The 21,530-nt window shown below is 40.4% G+C and overlaps 2 protein-coding genes across 6 annotated transcripts in view; one reads left to right on the plus strand and one right to left on the minus strand.

Annotated features, from left to right (window-relative positions):
- LOC125460227 (uncharacterized) overlaps positions 1–2,340 on the minus strand; it is a 120,659-nt gene extending 118,319 nt beyond the window's left edge. For both annotated transcript variants that reach the window (XM_048547415.2, XM_059649783.1), the window contains exon 1: positions 1,811–2,340. The gene's annotated coding sequence lies outside the window, so the exon portion shown is untranslated. The remainder of the gene's footprint in view (positions 1–1,810) is intronic.
- Positions 1–17,352, plus strand: part of LOC125460228 (deoxyribonuclease gamma) — a 29,331-nt gene extending 11,979 nt beyond the window's left edge. For 3 of the 4 annotated variants that reach the window (XM_048547416.2, XM_048547420.2, XM_048547417.2), the window contains 5 exons: positions 7,369–7,481; positions 9,369–9,481; positions 13,993–14,150; positions 16,177–16,273; positions 16,441–17,352. In XM_048547416.2, the coding sequence (XP_048403373.2) occupies positions 7,369–7,481; positions 9,369–9,481; positions 13,993–14,150; positions 16,177–16,273; positions 16,441–16,497 (538 nt within the window). In that variant the 3' untranslated portion in view covers positions 16,498–17,352. The remainder of the gene's footprint in view (positions 1–7,368; positions 7,482–9,368; positions 9,482–13,992; positions 14,151–16,176; positions 16,274–16,440) is intronic. The other variant, XM_048547419.2, reaches the window with a different exon arrangement.
- The last annotated feature ends 4,178 nt before the right edge of the window (positions 17,353–21,530 follow it).

Below are 21,530 nucleotides of genomic sequence, written 5' to 3' on the forward strand. Positions count from 1 at the left end.
GGGAGGGGAAGGGGTTCTGAAATAGAGTGAGGGGGGAGGCGGATAGAAGATGGATAGAGGAGAAGATAGGGTGAGAGGAGACAGGCAGGTCAAAGAGGCGGGGATGGAGCCACTAAAGGTTAATTTAGGTGAGGAGTGTGAGATGGTTCTCATGAGCCTGGGCCGCAATGTGTGAAGTAAAAATCATATAATCTCATAGTAGCTTAAAAAACGTAATTACATTGAGACCTGTTGTATCAAGTAACCCACTGTCTGAAACACTAGTTGTCTAGAAATATTTTGAGCATACCCACCAACTTACAAACAACTCTTCAGGTTTTGAATCAACTGCCAATGCATGGGCTCAGTAAAGATAATGAATGTTTAATTGCTTCTTCCCTGTGGTGCTTTTGAAAGTACAGGTTTGAAGCTGTCAGAACAGGTATTAAGCACGGTATTAAAACAGCAAATGTTTCAGGTTAATATTTATAGCTGTGGTGGGAATCTTCTGATTTATGTGTTTGTCGTTAGGCATTCTGATGTTGCTCTGTGATCCAGAAAGCTCAGAAATCCGGGAAAAAGAAAAAGACTTGATCAAAGCATTCTGGAAAGAAGTGGTTGTAATGTTTTATTAAAATGATTTGCGTTCACACTGGAATTCTAGTCCCTCTCCTTATCAGAAATGCATTGCTTAGCTGCTGGAACCAGTGGGCTGTGTCCAAGATTGCACTTCCCTGCTGCTGGGCCCAACCAGATGCTCGGAGAGGAAGTAAATTGTTCAAAGCACTGGGATTTCTCTGGCTAAGACTGCAATTCTCACAGAGCCAGCACAACTCAGCAAACAGGATTGTCACTCTCCACTGCTGAAGCTGGTTAAGGACTCTGACCAGGCTGTTGAAGACTTACTGCTGAAGATGGTATATCCTCTAAATGCAAATCAAGTTTTCCATCTCTTGAGCTATCACACTTTATTTAGATCTTAATGAGTCATACAGCAAGTTGAAAATCAATCATTCAGGGCAGGTTCGAAATAGATGAGAATAGTTACTGGGTTCAGTGGAGAAATTGACATCTAATGGCTAGGGCAGGCAGATGGCTGGGCTTCTATTATGATTATTACAAAATAGTGATGTCCTAATTGAACTAAATTGCCTGCATTAGCTGCTCATTACAATATCTATATAGGTTCAAGGTTTAGAACCAGCTGTACTACGTTGCTAACCTCAGTGCTGATGCTATTATGTACATTAATCCAAGTTTCTGTCTTTGACTCTGACTGTGTGGGGCCTCCAGAGTTTTGAAAGTTTAAATTCATGTTGCTGTTAATTCACAAATACTTCAAATTCTTAACAACAACAGATGTTGGTGGTGTGACGTAGAGTTTACCAACAGGCAGGTGAATAGACCTAAAATTATTGCTTCCAAAGTTGCAGATCCACAGGGCAGAAATGACTATTATGAGGGGGTATAATCTTAAGGTGATTGGAGGAAGGTATAGGGGAGATGTCAGAGGTAGGCTGTTCACACACAGAGTGGTGGGTGCGTGGAATACGTTGCTGGCAGTGGTAGTGGAGTCAGATACTTTAGAGACTTTTAAGCGACTCTTGGATAGGCTCATGGAGTATAGTAAAATGTAGGGTATGCAGAGTAGATTGATCTTAGTAGCATAAATAGGTCAGCACAACATCGTGGGCTGAAGGGCCTGTACTGTTCTATGTTCTAAAAGACAGGAAGTGCCACCCCACCACCCCAAATAAAAGACACAAATAGAGTTACATTATCTGGATATGTCTTGAGCACTATCTGAGACAGACAGTGTGGATTCACTTACCAATAAAAGTTCCAGATCCACATATTCAGCAGCATTCCAATCAGCAGTTGGAGTGTCAATTTTCACCATTCAACCATCATCTGTAAAATGGATTATTCAGTCACTCTGGTATTGCTGCTCCTGGGACCTTGTGAGCAAATTGTTTGCCACATATTCCTGCAGCACGGCAGTTCAAAAAGTTTTTCGCTGGCTGTAGAAAGTTTTGGAAGTTTGTGAGGGAGTCTATATACAAAAGGCAGGTTCTTTCTTCTAAGGGCTAGATAGCCAGGAGTTTTATGTAGCCCTAAAACAACAGGATAGAGAACTTTGATTTTTACCACATATGGTAGTTCCAATAGGATGGTGATAGTTTTTATGAAACTGCTCGGATGAGCTCAGAGCATGTAGGTGTTCGCTGTTCTGACAACACTTCTACTCCCACAAAAAGTAAGCCACTCCAATCGCAGGTATGAAATACAATAGAAATAAATCAATCAAAACAGAACCATGAAAGAGGCGTCTTAAAACAAACCAGACAAATGTTATCATTTTATCTCTTTGCAGACTTACCTATCTAAAGCTTGAATCTCATTCCAGTTTGGCAGATCCATGTTGCAGCTGTCAGAATAATATACTTGCTGTTCTGGGGAGCTTTACTTCCAAAATAGAGCTTATGCTATCAGTTACCTTCTCCTGTGGCAAGTCTTTGTGAATACATGTTGTAAACATCATTAGAAGGCCAGTGTTCCCAGTATCTTCAAAAGATATGTAGGCGTTCCCTGAGTGATCTGCCCTATATCTAAATCTTAATTTATTCAATGCACATTCTTTCTAGCCATAGCTAGAGATATTGTTGAGAAACTCTGAAATATGATTAATGGGAATTTTTATATACAGTACACTGATAGTGATAATTGCACATGAAACAATAATTGCTTCCTTTTTAATTGATAACATTTGCTCTCTAATGGCACTGGAGAAGGGGAATTAAAACTGCTGTTTCCAGGTGAAGCAGAATGGGAGGGGAACTAATTGCCTCCTAATTTAAAGTTATAGATTACAAATGACTTTTTAATTTTGAGTCTCAATTTATGGTGGCATTTCCATGTAAAAAAGGTTGTTGTTGCATATTAAATTTAACAAGGGACATTTCTGTTATAAATGTGAGGATAGGAATTTATAACGGAACATGGTAATATGCAGTGCATGCAAGTATATGGTATTTTATATAGTCAATCAAAATTTACAATTTAGAAAGCTTTTTGATATTTGGTCCTTTCTCCAATATTTTGCTTAGAAGTTGCTATATTATACTCTAAGACTCCATGAACTAATCCATTCAGAAATAGTTAAGATACATTTCATGGAGTACATGACACAGTCTCTACTCAATGCAGTCAAATGGCAATATGACTCTATGGCTTTTATGACATTACTCATGTCTGCTTATTGCACAACATTCCTGCACTACTTAACAATGAGTATTTTTAGGAAGGAAGAAAGAAAGAAAAAAAGAAAGAAAGAAAGACAGACAGAAAGAAAGAAAGAAAAACAAAGAAAGGGAAAAATGGAAAGAAAGAAAGAAAGAAAGAAAGAAAGAAAGAACCTTAAAAATCATCTTCGGTCCTTCAGTCTTTTTTTTGTGCCAATAGCAGCTGCAAATGAAATTGCCAACTGTCATTGTCTTCTGTCTCATTGATATATGATGTTACTTGTGCCTAGGAAATAAAGATTTATGCCCGAAATAAACTTGCAATCGCTTACTGTGAAACCCTATTACCAGCACAAATTTTACATTACAGATACTTTGTGAAGAACATTGGCGGAAGAATAACAATAATAAAAACAAAATTTGAGTGTTCACTAATGTTGACAGCCATTATGACTTCTGGAATATGAAGCAACCATAGACATTTATCATATATTGTCTAAAAATTATCTCAACGCAATTTGCCATGCAGCCAATGTTCTTTTTTCTTTCTACACTGACTCACACTACAGCGATAGTAGGAACTGCAGATGCTGGAGAATCTGAGATAACAAGGTGTGGATCTGGATGAACACAGCAGGCCAAGCAGCATCAGAGGAGCAGGAAGGCTGACGTTTCGGGCCGAGATCTCTAGGCCTGAAACGTCAGCCTTCCTGCTCCTCTGATGCTGCTTGGCCTGCTGTGTTGATCCAGCTCTACACCTTGTTATCTCCGACATACACTGCAGTTTGGTTCCAAAGATGCTGCTAGTTCTTCTTGTCCCATCAGCCATTGTCATCCATCAGTGTGCCCATTAATTTATATTGTGGCTTCTCAAGGTCAAACATGCATTCCAGATTGGTAGAGTAAGGTGAGAGAAGCCATTATTACTGTAACGTTGTAAAGTGATAGCTATAATTTTTTGATAGTACTGCAGACATTGCGAGCTTATTCACTAATGTGCCAGGCAAGGACAGCATGAAAATGGTGAGCCATGTCACCATAATGTGGTGATCTAGGATGTTATCATTTATCTGAAACTGTATTATTTGAGCCTATGAACATAGCAATCCCTGAAATTGAATGTAACTTTAATATTTGTCAGCCTAAACAGATACTATTACCATGGACCCCTCCCCTGACTCTCATTGACATGTTTTTCAGTTTCCACAAGAAACATGTCTTTAACAGTTATGGTACTTCCTACCTCTCACATGCTCTGATATAATGATGGTAAATTTGTAGGTGCATGTAAAATGTTTCTTACACACCTTAATGGGGTTCATCTTTTATTCAAATTAACCTTTGGAATGGAGCTGTCTAATGAATTCTCTCTTTTTGATGTATTGATTAAAAAATCTGCTAATGGGTTCTTGATGACAGTTGACCACACGCCTACTTTCAAAGATCAATATAGGCATTAGGATTCTAACAGCACCACCCTCTATAATGTTGGCCTTAATAACAACCTCAAGAATAGGTCCTGAGCCATTTGCAGACTGTGCTAGCTTGATGCAGTAATAGCATGCTTTAATCACATCCTTTGGGATAATGGCCACCTGATGAGATCATTGCTCATGATATCTTGCACAAATTCATGAATGGGCTTAGGGTCGCCATTTATAATCCCAAAAAATGCCTACTCTATCCCAGGTTATCCTGCCAGGGCAAGGAATCCCAAAACTGTAGGCAAATGATGGGGCTAAGCATTTACTCTGCCACTATGTACGAGTATCATGAGTGGTATTCTCCATTACCAGGATGGTGTTGTCGAGGTAAACAAGCAGTCTTATCTCTCAAACAAATGAGTAAAATGTATTATATCATTTTCAGTGCCAGTGTACATGCCATGTATATCGAACATACATTTCAATGATCTGCATGCAGATCATGTCAACCATTGTGTTCCTTCACCTGTTTGCAAGGAACAGACAATTGACTGTCTTACTCAATCAGCCTGAGCTTGCAAAATTCTGAACATTCTGTCTAACATTAGATGTGGTGTTTTTTTCACTGGAGCATAGGAGACTGAGAGGTGGCCTGATAGAAGTTTACAAAATCAGGATGGGGGTTATCAAGACCAGGAAGCATATTTGTAAGGTGAGAGGAAAAATATTTAAGAAAGGCATGGTGGGGGGGGCGGCGAGGGAGTGGAGTTTTTATACAGAAGGTGGTTCATGTATAGAATGAGCCTCCTGAGGAAGAGGTGGATGTGGGTAAAATTTTAGAGGGATATAGGCCAGGAGCAGGCAGGTGGGACTAGTTTAGTTTGGGATTATGTGCGACATGGACTGGTTGGACCAAAGGATCTCTTTCCATGTTCTATGACTCAATGTGATTCCGCAATAGTGCAGCATGAATTGACAAATCCTGAGTGTATAAAAAATGACACTTACATCAATTTAAGATTATCCATTGTGATCATCATGTGGCACCCTTACACTTGCTAAGAGCTACATCCAATTTTACACAGAGCATGGTCCATTGCGGAAAAAAACATTGCCTCTTTTCAATTAAACAACTGCTTGATTTCAATTAAACAACTGCTTGAAGGGTACTGTTCCCTGGTGCATTGTCCATGGCGCATCTCAACCATCGAGGGATGACTTGCCTTTTTAATGTAAACAAAGAAGGTTGGGTTAACAGTTCACTGGTGCATTCTCCATGACAGGGCCATAACCACTTGTAGTTTACTTGTCAACCAATCAGCACTCTGTTTCTCACAGAGTAGAAATTATTAGTCCCTTTGAAATTTGGCATTCTCACATCTGTCATGATGACTGCAAATTGAAAAATATTGCGCAGTCAATTGCTTTCTTTAGTTAAATACCAGTCAGCACCAGACGCAAAGTCTATCCAGTAGCCATGGTAGATAATGTGTCACTTTTGTGGGCCTTTCAGTATATATTGGTGTTTGGTTTGGTGGGGAAGGGGATGATTTTTACTTTTGGTCATGATGCTGAACTGATGTCTGCATCTTCTTTCCATTGTATACCACACTGGTTTACCTTTCCATTATTCAAGGGAAAGGAAGAGCAGACAAGGTACATGATGGACAGTTGGTCAGTTGCTGCCAGTTTTTCTATGCTCCTGCCATTTCCAAAATATACCTCGTGCCATATTGTCCCTTAATTGATAATTTCTTCCAATCTTCTGTAGTTTTTTTTGCCCAAATCTGCAGTGACCAGAGTCTCATAGTGATTTTTGAAGCACATGGAAAATCAAATTAAGGTTCTCCATTCAGAACTCAGATTGGCTATGTACAAGTCCTGAATTGGAAAGATTTCTGAGAACCAGTGTTACCTTTGCCTGTTAAATCATTTCTCAGAAACAAGAATTTTGTGCATTTCTGCCCAGGGACCAATCATTGCACAGCAGGTGAAGCAATGCTAATTTATTCCATGACATTGCCCTGCACCTTCACAAGTAGAATAATCAGCTTTGTAAAGAAAGATTAGAATGCTTAGGGAGCTGTAAGGGAGTATGCCAATTGAAAATGTTGGACCAAAACTAATGAAATCAACATTGATGACTACATCCCAGAGTGAAGCAAATGGAAAACTAATACATTCTTTCAAACCATTGATCTGCATTTTAATTCAAAGACATTGCTCCAAATAACTGCTCAAATATATTTCTAACATTGAGCACAAAATTGATGTCAGTGTCTTTGAACAAGGTAGTGTAGCAATTCAGAATTACACACACCTGATTTGTTTCTTGAAGGAAGAGGAAGGCGCTCCCTGACTTATTACTTTAAGAAACATGCTCTTTAAAAAATTGTTGGTTATGTACTAGGAAGGCAGCCATTTGTTTAAAAATAAATGTTACAATCAGAATGGATTTCCAGAGGGAAAACAAGAAGATGCTAAATCAAAAATTGTCAGGCAGTTGTGTCACTGTGACAACCAAGGGCTTTCCTACGACTGAATAAGTAAGTGTTTGTAAAGACAAATTCCTAACAATAGGCACTAGGCCAAATTGTAGCATATCTACAATTGCACCAGCTGAAACCCATAATCCAGTAATCAAACCTGGGATCTGTCCAATCTGTACAGTTTGATTCTGCACTGCTTCATTCACCTAACCAACTGATACATTCTCCATGTAGTGATGATATTGTGGAAGTGGAAAGAAGTTTTCAATACGAAGACATGCAGCCGGGAGATGAGGATGCTTTCTCCAGGGAACCATTCGTGATTCAGTTCAAATCTCGAACCACAGGTACAGGTATTTCAGCTATGATGCATGTTTTGTTAACACAAATTGGCTGTAACGCGATTGATGAATAGTGGACCAGTTGGACTGAAGAGTCTGTTCCCATGCTGTACGACTCTGTAAAACAAAGTAAAATGAAAACATATTTAAAAGATTTAATATTTGGTGTAAAACTTTCTCAAACAGGTCAGGTGACATAAAGTGCTTCCTTTTGAGCCAGAACTGTCTCAAACTGTAGATGAATTTGTCTGTCCTTAACAAGATTGATGGGTGGAATGTGTGAAGGAGTAGATGGTGATGCCAAACATGGGGAGGCAGTTAATCCAGAGATCCAGGCAACATTCTGAAGACCCGAGTCCAAATCCTGCCAATGACAGATACCGGAATTTGAATCCAATAAAAATTTGGAATTAACGGTCTAATGACGATCATGAAATCATTGTCAATTGTTGGAAAATCCATCTAGTTCACTAATGTATTTTATGGAAGGAAGCTGTCGTTCTTTCCTGGTCTGGCCTACATGTGACTCCAGACCCACAGCAATGTGTTTCACTTTTAACTGCCCTTTGGCAACTAGGGATGGGAATAAATGCTGAAGTAGCCAGTCATGCCCTCATCCTGTGAATGAATTTTTTAAAAAAAGGGGAAAAAAAAACAAATATTGCGAACTGTGCTGCTATCTTCAGAAAAACACATTTAGAAAATTGCTTTCTTTTAAAAATTGTTCTATTGCAAAGGTTCCAAAATGCACATCAATATTAAGAGTTAACTTTTGGCTTTTCTTTGTGGTATAGAGACACAACATGCTGCTGTCTCATGTAAACCTGGTTTTAATGGCTCACAAACACCCTTTGTAATAAAATGTATGCATACAGGTAGCTTCAAAGGCAACTACTGGACAGGACTGTGCCAATACAGATATTGGGAATATTCAAAAGACAATCAGATACCAAGATACAGAATCAGGCACCGAGACAGAGATGAACTTTAAAGGGCCAGGCTGGCCATACCACCATTTTAACTTCTGATGATCCGAAAAACTAAGTTTACTTTGAACTGCATAAGAATCTCTGAGAACTGTGCTGAACCTTATTATCTGTAGTTTTCGTAATAATGAGGGATTTGCTAGACTCATGATTGACATGCTTTACCTTGGTGGGGGTTGGCATGGTACTTGTGTGCATTAATGTATGTGTAACTATGGACTCAATACAGTGAAACCTTCAAAATGTAGGATTTATGCTGGTATAATTACTCTGCAAGATGTCATTTGTGTGTTAAATTATGCATGAGACAAGCAATGATTCAGGTGCTAAGGCATTTTTTTACACTCAAGCAATCGAGCTGACAAAGGATATGTAGCTTTCTGACTATTGGCGACACAACTACATACAAAAAATATTCCTACCGGGTACACAGCATTGTAGGCCTATGAAAGTTTTACAGACTTGCCAACCAGGCTTCTGAATTAAATGTCAAAGACACTCCTTGTAAACTGACAAAAATACAAAAAAAGGAAGAAAGAGGCAAGTCATATAGGTCAAAGTCACCTACTAACTGACAAAGCAAAAGATCTAGTGTTTTTGATTAGTAAGCCAGTAAGCCTGAACTATTACAGCAAACTTTCATTATAATTTACATCAGAGGTTGTGGCTCAGCAGCAGATTTGTAAGACAACTTTGCTTGGATTTCTCAGTGAGGCTTTTAAATAGCTCACATGCCATTTTCCGGCGAATACATTAGAAATAGACAAGTTCAATCCAATTGAAAGGGAACGGGATATTCGTTGTTAAGGTCTACAGATTAATTTGGTTGAAATCAAGAGTTTTATTCAGCAGTAGGTAAGAGCTACATCACACTGACTTTAGCTTGGCTTTTTTTTCATACACTCAGTTGTGAAGAACTTTGTGCTCATTCCCCAACACACATGCCCTGAAGATTCAGTCAGGGAAATCGACGAATTATATGACGTCTTCCTGAAGATCAAAAAGGAGTGGAATGTTAAGGTGTGTTCTCAGGTTTATTCATTCTTATATTTTTGAAACCAAACAATGCAGGAAGATTAAATGCTACATACATTACATTTCAGAGCTTAAATCATGCAGTCAAATGTCATAAGTTGCTCACTATCATTTGTAATTTTAGCTTGTCCTGGTTTTCTAAAAGTCTGAAAACAGTTACAAAACAATATGAGGCAGCAGTTTTACAGCAATCATAATTTCACTTTATTTATGTGGTGAAAATATTAATTTTTATTTTTACTAATAGACATTCTACATATAAACACCTTCTAACTTTATACCACATTTAGTCCTCCATCTCAGAAGTATATTTTGCCTCTGAGAACAACTGGCAGCAGGGGCTAGGACACAAACAGCCTTTTCACTTCGAGATCCTGAGTTAAAATGTAACCCACTTTGAAGATAGCAGTTTCCTTTCTGGATCATAAAGCAGTAGTAGTGGCTCAGAGGTTAGCACCACTGCCTCACAGCTCCAGGGACCTGGGTTCGATTCCAGCCTTGGGCAACTGTCTGTATGGAGTTTGCACATTCTCCCCATGTCCATGTGGGCTTTCTCCAGGTGCTCTGGTCTCCTCCTACAGTCCAAAGAGGTGTAGAGTAAGTAGGTTGGCTATGCTACAGTGACCAGGGATGGTTGGGCTAGATACAGAGGAATGGGTCTGGGTGGGGTGCTCTTTGGAGGGGCAGTTAGTGTAGGGGTTCTATGATTCATCTAATTACAGACTGAAATCTAGAATCATCCTTTATGGAACTTTTTAAAAAATGCTCATTACCAAGATTGCCTTGTTTCAAATTCTGTCACATGCACACTCTCTGGCCGTTTTCATGCAGATTGTGATACAATTTTACTCATTCTAATCCGATGTGTGAACAGCCTGCTCATTTATCCAGTCTCCCAATCGCTTCTGTCTCTTCCCCAAAGTTTGATTTGTTTCTTTTTGTTGTAATGCTATTATTATTTGCTTCCTTTGATTTGGATTTCTCCCCCACCATCTCTGAATAATTTGGAGTTTCTTCCATGCCCTAAGCCTCTTTTATCCTGTGCCTTTCATAAGGGACTTCCTTTAGTTTTGTTTTTTTCCCTCTACCTTGTTACTACCGCTTGTTTTCAAATTCCTTGTAAAGTCTGACAGCTTCCTACAAATTGACAACCAGTCAAACTTGGTTCCAATTACCTTCTTGTCATTTACTCGTCAAGCTTTCCCACGCTAGGTGGCACGTGAGGTAAATGCAGCACATTCTTCTCTTTCCATGGTTAGGTTTTCCTGGAGGAGGCTACTGGTCTGTTACCTGAGGCTGTAGTTTGAGGGATACATCAAGCATGGCTGTTGGGAGACTCTCCTGCTCCTCCTGTCGTGATAATGGAAGATTTTATAGACGCATGACTAACCCGTTTAGACACGTTATAGATGCATCTTTCATGCCAGTAAGTCCTGGAATGGGACTTAAACTTGGAACTTGAGAGGCAGGCTTTCCCTGCAATGCACTGCACCATAAGAGCTCCTTCTTGTATTAGTTACAAATTTGTGATTTTATTGGTTCATTCATTTTGGTACATTGCTCCCCATTGCTCCCCACTTATAAAAACATTCAGTCTGCAGGAAAAGAAATCCAAATTAGTTTGAAAGTTACTCTTTGTTAGTTTAAATAGGTATCCTACTTCCAAATCATTTACTTGCCTTTATATCTCCCCACCCATTTCAAGTAGGCAACTCAGTCAAATATTTCTTCGTAACTGTGCTCTTTGATGGTTGTCTCAACTTAAGTAATTCATTAGTAATGGGGAAATTAATAGAACTGAAATGTGACAAATTCCCAGGACCTGATAGTTTCCATTCATAGGTGTTAAAGTAAGTAGGAGAGCACATTGCCTCATATAATCTATCCTTGGGTCCAGGGGTGTACCTTTTGATTGAAAATTTGTTCATGTCACTCTGCTCTTTAAGAAGATGACAGAGGGAAACCGGGGAATTACATCTGTCGTGGGAAGATTGTCAGATTCTATAATCAAGGGTAAGGTAACTGATCACATTGAAAAATTTCAATTAATCAATTAAATAAACAATATCCTAATACATATAGAGTTAATGGCACAGTTCTAAACAATGTGCAAACAGAAGGACCTAGAGATGCATGTACATTTAGTTTGAAGGTGACTGCATTTATTGAAAGAGCATTTAGCGAAGAATATATGATCTTCAGCTTCAGAGAGAAATTGAGTAAAAAAATAGAGAGATCATGTTGAGCCTTTATAAAATCAGACACAGTAAGGGCTGCAGATGCTGGAAAGTACAGTCAATAAATGTGGAGCTGGAAAAGCCTTTATACAACTCTGCTTGGGTTACAACTAGACTATTACTTCTATTTCCGCTCATCACACTTCAGAAAGGATGCGGAGGTCCCTTGAGATGGTGTAGAGAAATTATTCCTGGGATGAAGATATTTAGCCACAAGTGAGTACCTGGGGATGTTTCCCTTGAAATTAAAGGAGGCCTGGAGGAGATTTGATAGAAATGTTCAATCTCATGGGCCTTTTTTAGTGAGGTGAAAAAGAAAAGGACAGTTCCCATGAGCTTATGGTACAATAACTAGGGGCACTGATGTAAGGTTGTAAGATGCAGAGAGGAACTTTTTATGGAGTGAATAGCAATATCCTAGAATACAGTGTTCATAAGGGTGGTGGAATCAGAGACAATCAATTACTTCAGAAGGAGACTGGATGGGCATTTTAAGGAAATAACCATGCAGGCTTTGGGGAATAGAGTAGGGGCATAGAACTGATTGAACTTTTCCGTAGAGAGCTGGCACAGACTCAATAGACCAAATGGCCTACTTCTGTACTGCAAATGCTCAATGCTTACCCATTGTAATATACTAATTAATACCTTTCTAAACTGTGTGGCTCAATGCTACACACAGTGTAGCATTTTAGGTCTTTGCCACCAGGATAGCTCATATCCCTTGGGGAGGTAAGAAACTAGTGGTGTTGTTGCTGGACTGTTAATTCAGATAATAATCAAGGGACCTGTGTTCAAATCCTATCACAGCGGATGGTGGGACTTGAATTCAATTCCAAAAAATTGGGAATTAAGAGTCTAAAGGTAACCATGAATTTTGTTGGTTGTTGGGAAAGACCCATCTGGTTCACACATTCTTGAGTGTCCTTGTGCATGAGTCACTGAAGGTGGGATAGCAGGCAAATAAAGGCAAAAAAAAGGCAAATGGAATTTTGTCTGCCATTGCTGGAGGGATGGAGTTTAAAAACAGGGAGGCTATGCTGCAGCTGTATAGGGTCCTGGTGAGGCAACACCTGGAGTACTGTGTGAAGTTTTGGTCTCCTTGTTTGAGAATGGATATACTAGCACTGGACGGGTTGCAGAGGAGATTCACTCGGTTGATTCCAGAGTTAAGAGGGTTGGATTATGAAGAGAGGCTGAGTAGATTGGGATTATATTTTTTGGAATTCAGAAGAATGAGGGGAGATCTTATAGAAACATATAGGTTATGAAGGGAATAGATAAGGTGGAGGCAGGGAGGTTGTTTCCACTAGCAGGTGAAACTAGGACAAGAGGGCATCGCCTCAAAATAAGGGGAAGCAGATGTAGGACTGAGGTCAGGACAAACTTCTTCACCCAAAGGGTTGTGAATCTGTGGAATTCCCTGCCCAGTGAAGCTGTTGAAGTTACCTCACTGGATGTTTTTAAGACGAGGTTAGATACATTTTTTAACAGTAAAGGAATTAAGAGTTATGGTGAGTGGGCAGGTAAATGGAGCTGAGTCTCAAAAGGATCAGCCATGATTATTAAATGGCAGGGCAGGCTCGAGGGGCCAGATGGCCTACTCCTGCTCCTAGTTCTTATGTTCACTGATATCCTTTAGGGAAGGAAACTGCCATCCTTACCTGGTCTGGGCCTACATGTGACTCCAGATCCACAGCAATGTGGTTGACTCTTAACTGCCCTGTGGGCAATTAGGGATGGGCAATAAATGCTGCTCTAGTGGGTGATGCCCTTATCCTGTGAATCAATTTAAAAAATCCCTTTGCTTGATGAATTTGGAATGTAAATGTACCATGCTAAATCTTATTCCTTAATGTAATTATGTATTTCAAGCATGGCAGAAAGCTAAGACAGGTTGAGTGAGATATTCAATCAAGTAACTATTTGAAAAAAATTAAAAGTTACATATGTTATAAAAGTGAATAAGTGCAAAATGGTACACTTATCGTCCAACATGTCTAAAAATATGACATTTCAGCCAGTTGTTAACTGCCGAGGTAGGCACATGCTTAAGGAAATGTATTTTTGGAGAGGCATTGATAAATTTAAAGCAAATAAGTTCTTGCTTTAAAATAATGAGAAGAATTTTATACAAGCAGACTATAATGACATTTGTTAATGACAGCAAAACCAGTTCAACTGATTAAAATTAGTCAGATACCAAACAGTCTTACTCATCTCTCACCTCAGCTGACTTCTCTTTTCCATTTTCCACAGAACTTTATGATACTTGGGGACTTTAATGCTGATGGAAGGTACGTGACGAAGCAGGAGATGGAAACAATCCGACTCAGAACCGACAGTAATTTTCACTGGCTCATTGGTGATGATGAGGACACCACCGCAAACGTAAAGACAGACCGGGCTTATGACAGGTAACACACAGGTTACAAGCCTCAGAATGCAATAGGGTCAGTTCAAAAACCTTAAATGCCTGGTTCCTAATGAACACCACACTCTCCAACCCTAACCATCTTTTAAACTTGTGCTCTCCTATTTCTGAAACTCCTCTCCCCAACATGACATGCACTTTGTAGCTCAGAGGGCAAGTGGGATTTCTGACTGCTCATGAAGAGGTGTGAACGTGTCTCTTGTAACTCCAATCCTGCTAATTTTGCAGTTATTTACCCAGAATTACACCTGTCGTGTCTTTCTGACAACCTGAAGTCAGAGCAATCATGTGTGAAGTGAACATGCCTCCAGTCACCTCTTCAGCCTGTTTCCTCCTTGTTTTGTATGCCTAACATCAGTTTCTAATTAAAAGGAGATTGGAGGGTTACTGCCAGCAACAAGTCGGTGCATTATTCATGCTTCCTTTTCTCCATGGATTGTTTTAACAAAACCTTCTAAGGCTAGAACACTGTAATATTACAACCTTCACTCAGGCTTCAGTTCCCAAAGGTACCTTTAATAAAACTTACTGCAAGCACATGATATTCTTTACTCCGCTCACTGCTGGCCATCTGTTATATTGTATGCAATATTAATCCATAATTAATGTGACTCATTGAATCATAATATTTTACTCACAGCAGGAAACCATGCAACCCCGTTTCACCCAAAAAAAGCTTGTGACCTAGTCCCATCTCCCCTTTCTTCCCGCATCCATTAATGTTTTTCTCTTTCAAATATCTATCCACAATTGTTTCACAAGCTGTCATATATTTTCTTTTATTCTGGCTTCTGCTGAGGGGAGACTGGGAGAGCCTTAGTTCCCTAAACTGAGTCTTAATATGCATCTGAAATGGAAAAATTTAAAGCTCTGATCCACAAAGCAGTGTCTCCAAAAGTTCAATGCTGAAGTGCCATTTAAAGCTCAGTGAATACATTTCAAATGACGTTCAACCATCAATCTTAGGGAAGCAGACTCTTGGGTCTAACTCGTCCATGCCGAACAAATCCCAAATTAATCTAGCACCATTTGCCAGCATTTTGCCCATATCCCTCTTAACTTTTCCTATCTATATACCCATCCAGATGCCTTTTAAATGTTGCAATGGTACTAGCCTGTACCACTACCCCTGCAGTTAATTCCAAACAGGAACTACCCTCTGCATGAAAAATTTTCCCCTTCAGTCCCTTCTGACTCACAAGTAGGAATGCAAACTAATATTGTACAGCCTATACATGTCATTCTGGGCATAAGCATGGATACAGCCAGCCTCTCTCCCACTTCAACCGACATTGCTATTCTTTAGCCAGTGCAAGACTGGCTCACTAAATTTCAATCTCTTTCTTTCCCCACCAACTCTCACGCTATGAGGAATTCAGCACCAAGATGCCACCGGTCAAATAAATTAATTAATTGTGCTCCAAAAGTCCTAAATGCCCCCGTTATATAAGTGGAGAGGTGGCACCTCATATGGTGCAGTTGTAGTGTCACTACCTCTGAGCCAGGAGACCTAGGTTCAAATCCGATCTGTTCCAGAGGTGTGTGATAACTCAGATAAGGTTGATGAGGAAATCTCTACAAGGGGCTCAAACCAGAAGAGCTGGTCGCCATTTCACTCAAAGGAGAAGGTGTTTTAAGGCGTCATCAAATTGCTAAACTTAAACTCACACTGGGACGCAAAGAGATGACAGAACCATCAACACAGTGGAAACATAATGAATGAGATGGAGAACAAAGCAAATTGCGTGGATCACAAATGCATTTAAAACATGAAGCTGAGTCTTGTTCAGAAAGTGGAATATCAGACTTAAATCAAAACAAGTAGTTTCCTACTCTAACATGCCAGGCTTGGATTGATTGTATCCATTAACAGTATTTGTTTGTTTCCATGTAAAAAGTCTTGTTGTAGTGCAGTATTGCTCTTTGATACATGCGAGTCCACGGTGAAGTCTCTGTTTACACTGTTACTGGCACTGTCTCTGATTTATATCTATTGTTGTCGCTGACAGGATTGTTGTTTACGGAGATTGGTTTTATAAGCAGGTTGTTCCAAATTCCGCCAAGCCCTTCAACTTTCAGGAAGCACTGGAGCTGACTGAAGAGCAGGTAGGTCATACTGTAAATGGAGGAGAGTCGAGTTTTACCTGTTTCTTTTCCCACTAAGAACATGGTTTTGTAGCGACACCCCTGTCACCCACCCTCAAATCATTTTTAATTACATGGCAAATTCACAAAGTGTCCATATAATAATGAGCTTTTCTTGTTACGATCAGGCTTTGGAAGTGAGTGATCACTACCCTGTTGAGGTGGAACTCAAAATTAAGAAATGAAAGACAGAGTCAGTGGAGGTGACAGCATCGCAAGAACAGAAACTGGGCAATTTCTCGAAAATGCCGAACCAATTGTTGAATCTTAACAAAATTTGGTGTGTCTATTGTGTTTCAGTATCTAAAAATCCATACTTTTGTTATCAGCTGCACTGGCAAATACAAACAATTTGACCTTTATTATTCTTACAGCAGAAAGCAGGTTCCCTCACTTTTAATAATAAAAGTAGCAACTCACACCAAGGACAGCAAGATACAAATGTTATATGCATTTGAGCACTGATGCCCCAGTGACCATTTAGTGAATGTTATTACTAGTGACTGGCTACTGAATACTGGCAACAATTCCCTCACTTAGTTCCTGTCATGGTAGGATGATGTGTTTTTCAGCTGTAAACATATTTAACAATATTCGCGTTCAAGTAAGGTCCTTGATCTGAAATGTTCCTCTCTCAATAAATGCTGTTTTGACTTAGAGTATTTCGGCATTTTCTGTACGTACTTCAGATTTTTTGAACCTGCAGTACGCTGCCTTTGAGTTTTCCCTAGTTCTTGGCTAATGTTTGATCAACATCACCAGAAAACCAGATTATTTGGCCATTATCATATTGTTGTATGTGGGAGCTTACTGCAAAGTGCTTTAGGGTGGCAGGTAGTTTTAGAAGGAGCTGCATTCACTGAAAATTTTTTTCAATGACAGAAACAGCAAAATGCATTGAGATTCTTGATGAACGTTTGTTTACTAGCAGCACTTGTTTTAGTACATAGTATGAGAGGCCTGTTGACAGTTCAACAGCCAAATAACCCAACATCTTTGGTGTGGTTAGTACTGCTGCTGGATGTGAGTTTGCTCACTGAGCTGGAAGGTTAGTTTTCAGACGTTTCATCACCATTCTAGGTAACATCATCAGTGAGACTCCGACGAAGCGCTGGTGTTATGCCCCGCTTTCTATTTATCTGGTTAGGTTTCCTTGGGTTGGTGATGTCATTTCCTGCATTGGTGATGTCATTTCCTGTTCTTTTCCTCAGGGGATGGTAGATTGGCTCCAAATCAATGTGTTTGTTGATGGAGTTCCGGTTGGAATGCCATGCTTCTAGGAATTCTCGTGCATGTCTCTGTTTGGCTTGTTCTAGGATGGATGTGTTGTCCCAATCAAAGTGGTGTCCTTCCTCATCTGTATGTAAGGATACGAGTGATAGTGGGTCATGTCGTTTTGTGGCTAGTTGATGTTCATGTATCCTGGTGGCTAGCTTTCTGCCTGTTTGTCCAATGTAGTGTTTGTCACAGTTCTTGCAAGGTATTTTGTAGATGACGTTCGTTTTATTTGTTGTCTGTATAGGCTCTTTTAAGTTCATTAGCTGCTGTTTTAGTGTGTTGGTGGGTTTGTGGGCTACCCTGATGCCAAGAGGTCCGAGTAGTCTGGCAGTCATTTCGGAAATGTCTTTGATGTAGGGGACAGTGGTTATGGTTTCTGAGCCCGTTTTGTCTGTTTGTTTGGGTTTATTGCTGAGGAGTCGGCGGACTGTGTTCATAGGGTACCCATTCTTTTTGAATACGCTGTATAGGTGATTTTCCTCTGCTCTGCGTAGTTCCTTTGTGCTGCAGTGTGTGGTGGCTCGTTGGAATAATGTTCTAATGCAGCTTCGTTTGTGGGTGTTGGGATGGTTGCTCCTGTAGTTCAGTATTTGGTCCGTATGTGTTGTTCTCCTGTAGACGCTGGTTTGAAGTTCCCCATTGACTGTTCGCTCTACTGTGACATCGAGGAATGGCAGTTTGTTGTTATTTTCCCTCGGAGGGAAAATAACAACAAACTGCCATTCCTAGATGTCACAGTAGAAAGAACAGTCAATGGGGAACTTCAAACCAGCGTCTACAGGAGAACAACACATACGGACCAAATACTGAACTACAGGAGCAACCATCCCAACACCCACAAACGAAGCTGCATTAGAACATTATTCCAACGAGCCACCACACACTGCAGCACAAAGGAACTACGCAGAGCAGAGGAAAATCACCTATACAGCGTATTCAAAAAGAATGGGTACCCTATGAACACAGTCCGCCGACTCCTCAGCAATAAACCCAAACAAACAGACAAAACGGGCTCAGAAACCATAACCACTCTCCCCTACATCAAAGACATTTCCGAAATGACTGCCAGACTACTCGGACCTCTTGGCATCAGGGTAGCCCACAAACCCACCAACACACTAAAACAGCAGCTAATGAACTTAAAAGACCCTATACAGACAACAAATAAAACGAACGTCATCTACAAAATACCTTGCAAGAACTGTGACAAACACTACATTGGACAAACAAGCAGGAAGCTAGCCACCAGGATACATGAACATCAACTAGCCACAAAACGACATGACCCACTGTCACTAGCATCCTTACATACAGATAAGGAAGGACACCACTTTGATTGGGACAACACATCCATCCTAGGACAAGCCAAACAGAGACATGCACGAGAATTCCTAGAGGCATGGCATTCCAACCGGAACTCCATCAACAAACACATTGGCTCCAAATCAATCTACCATCCCCTGAGAGTAAGAACAGGAAATGACATCACCAACCCAAGGAAACCTAACCAGATAAATAGAAAGCAGGACATAACACCAGCGCTTTGTCGGATGCTCACTGATGATGTTACCTAGAATGGTGACAAAACGTCTGAAAACTAACCTTCCAGCTCAGCGAGCAAACTCACATCCAGAACCTCAACCTGAGCTACAAATCTTCTCAAAACTCGCTAGTACTGCTGCCTCACAAGTGCAAGGAACTCAGGTTCAACCCAGTTTCAGGCAACTGTCTGTGCGGAGTTTGCACATTCTTCCTGTATCTCCGTTGGTTTCCTCTAAGTGCTCTTGTTTCCTCCCACAATCCAAGGATGTGCAGCTTAGGTGGATTGGCCATGCTCATTTGCCTGTAGTGTTTGGATGTGCAGGCTAGGTGGATTAGCCATGGGAAATGCAGGGTTACTAGGGTAGGGCAGAGGGTCTAGGTGGGATGCCCTTTGAAGGGTCAGTGTGGACTCAATGGGCCAAATCACTATAATACCTTATCTGCACCCACCTATCATCATCCCACCTACTTTTCCCTAGCCCCACCCCCATTCCTTATTTCTGGACAACCCCCCAGACAGTCCTGACAAGGGGTTTCGGCCTGAAACATTGACTTTCTCTGATGCAGTCTGACCTGCTGTGTTTGTCGAGCTCCACATTTATTGACTCTGGCTTCCAACATCAGCAGTCCTTACTGTTTCCTAGACAAAGGGCAAATTACATCAAATAATGAAATATAGAACATCATGAAAAAGAATGGTTAGTCAATGAGAGAAAGCGAGAAAAACCAGAATGCTTCATGATTAAGCATTGAGGCTATTATCAGAGATTAACTGGGATACCAAAAATGACCATGTGCTAGCATTCTTAAACAATATCTAAACTGCAAGTTCAATGTTTCCACTCGCTTAACAGAAAACCATGTTCAAAGGGAGCACCAATTTCTGCTGAGGCTGGTTCTAACCCACATTCCAAGTTAGCACAGTGCCCACACTAGGCCTGTAGACTTAAATCAACAGAACAAATTTGTTCTGGGTTTGAGCAAGATTGCTGAGATCAGCTTTAAGCAGTGGATTTTATAGAAAGACCCATATTGGAAAAAACATTGTTAAAAAGGAAAACAAGTATGTTTTGAGATCATACTTTGTACTAAATAGAGAGATACATAGTATGACATCTGTCTGCAATTATTACTTTATACATCCGTAGAAGTGGGCACAATCAGTTCACCTCCAAAACTGAGTTCAGAGGCAGAGGAATGGAATTAAACTTATTTCTAAAGGGCTACATCATAATTTGACTGATCTGATATCCCTCAACTCCACTCTCCCCATAACTTTGGATTGTCTTAAAAATTTGAAATCTGTCTCTCTCACCCTTGAATATAACTAGCAAACCAATCTTACCAGCCCGCTCTGTGGTAAAGACTGACTAGCCTCTGAAGGAAAAACATTCTTCAGCAACTGCATTGGTATATTCCCACATGCAACAAGTCCAAGACAACAGATTGGGCCCATTAGGAGCCAAGGAGGAAATCAGCGTGTGGAGCCAGAGGACACTGGTCAAATGTTACAGGAGCACTCCACAACTGTCTTCACTTGGGACAAGGAGGATGCAGTAAAGAATTTGGGAAGATTTTTCAATAGATTGATCTAGGGAAAGGAGGTATTGGATGTTTGGGCAAGTTTAGAAGTGGACGCATTCCCAGGTCCAGATGAACTGTACCCCAGGCTGCATGGGAGAGGAGGGAGGAATCCGTGAAGGTCCAGATCTGAATTTTCAATCCTGTCTGGCCGCATGGGTGGTGCCAGAAGACCGGAGGACAGTTAAATGTGTTTCCACTTTTTAAAGACATGTGTTAGAAATAAACAGTTGAATTACAGACCAGTCTCACATCAATTGTAGGGAAGTTATTAGAGAATACTGTGATTAATTCTCTCCTTCACCATTTAGAAAAGTAAGGTTTGATCAGGGATAGTCAGCATGGTTTTATTGGTGGGAGTTGGTGACTAACAAATCTGATTGAACTTCTTGAAGCAGTGACAAAGCATGCAGATGAGAGTAGTGCAGTTGATGTAGTATATATTGATTTTCAGCAAAGCCTTTGACAAGGTCCTGCATGGGAGACTGGTAAAGGAGCTAAAAGCACATGGAATCCAGGGTGACTTGACAAGTTGGATCAATGATTGGCATAGTGGCAGGAGACAGGGAGCGGTGGAAGGCTGTTAGACACAAAGCCAGTATCTAATGGCATACGATCAAGATTGGTACTCTGTCCCTTGTTGTTTGTGAGATATGTAAACAACGTGGATGAGGGTTTTGTTGGGGATGAGATACAAGTTTGCAGATAAAAAGACTTGCCAGTGGTAGACAATGAGGAAGGTCTTAGGATAGTCTTAGGATACAGGAGGATATGAACAGATTGGTCAGATGAGCAGAGCAGTGACAGATGGAATTTA

This window comes from Stegostoma tigrinum, chromosome 11 (genome assembly GCF_030684315.1).
Source record: "Stegostoma tigrinum isolate sSteTig4 chromosome 11, sSteTig4.hap1, whole genome shotgun sequence".
Lineage (NCBI taxonomy): Eukaryota > Metazoa > Chordata > Chondrichthyes > Orectolobiformes > Stegostomatidae > Stegostoma > Stegostoma tigrinum.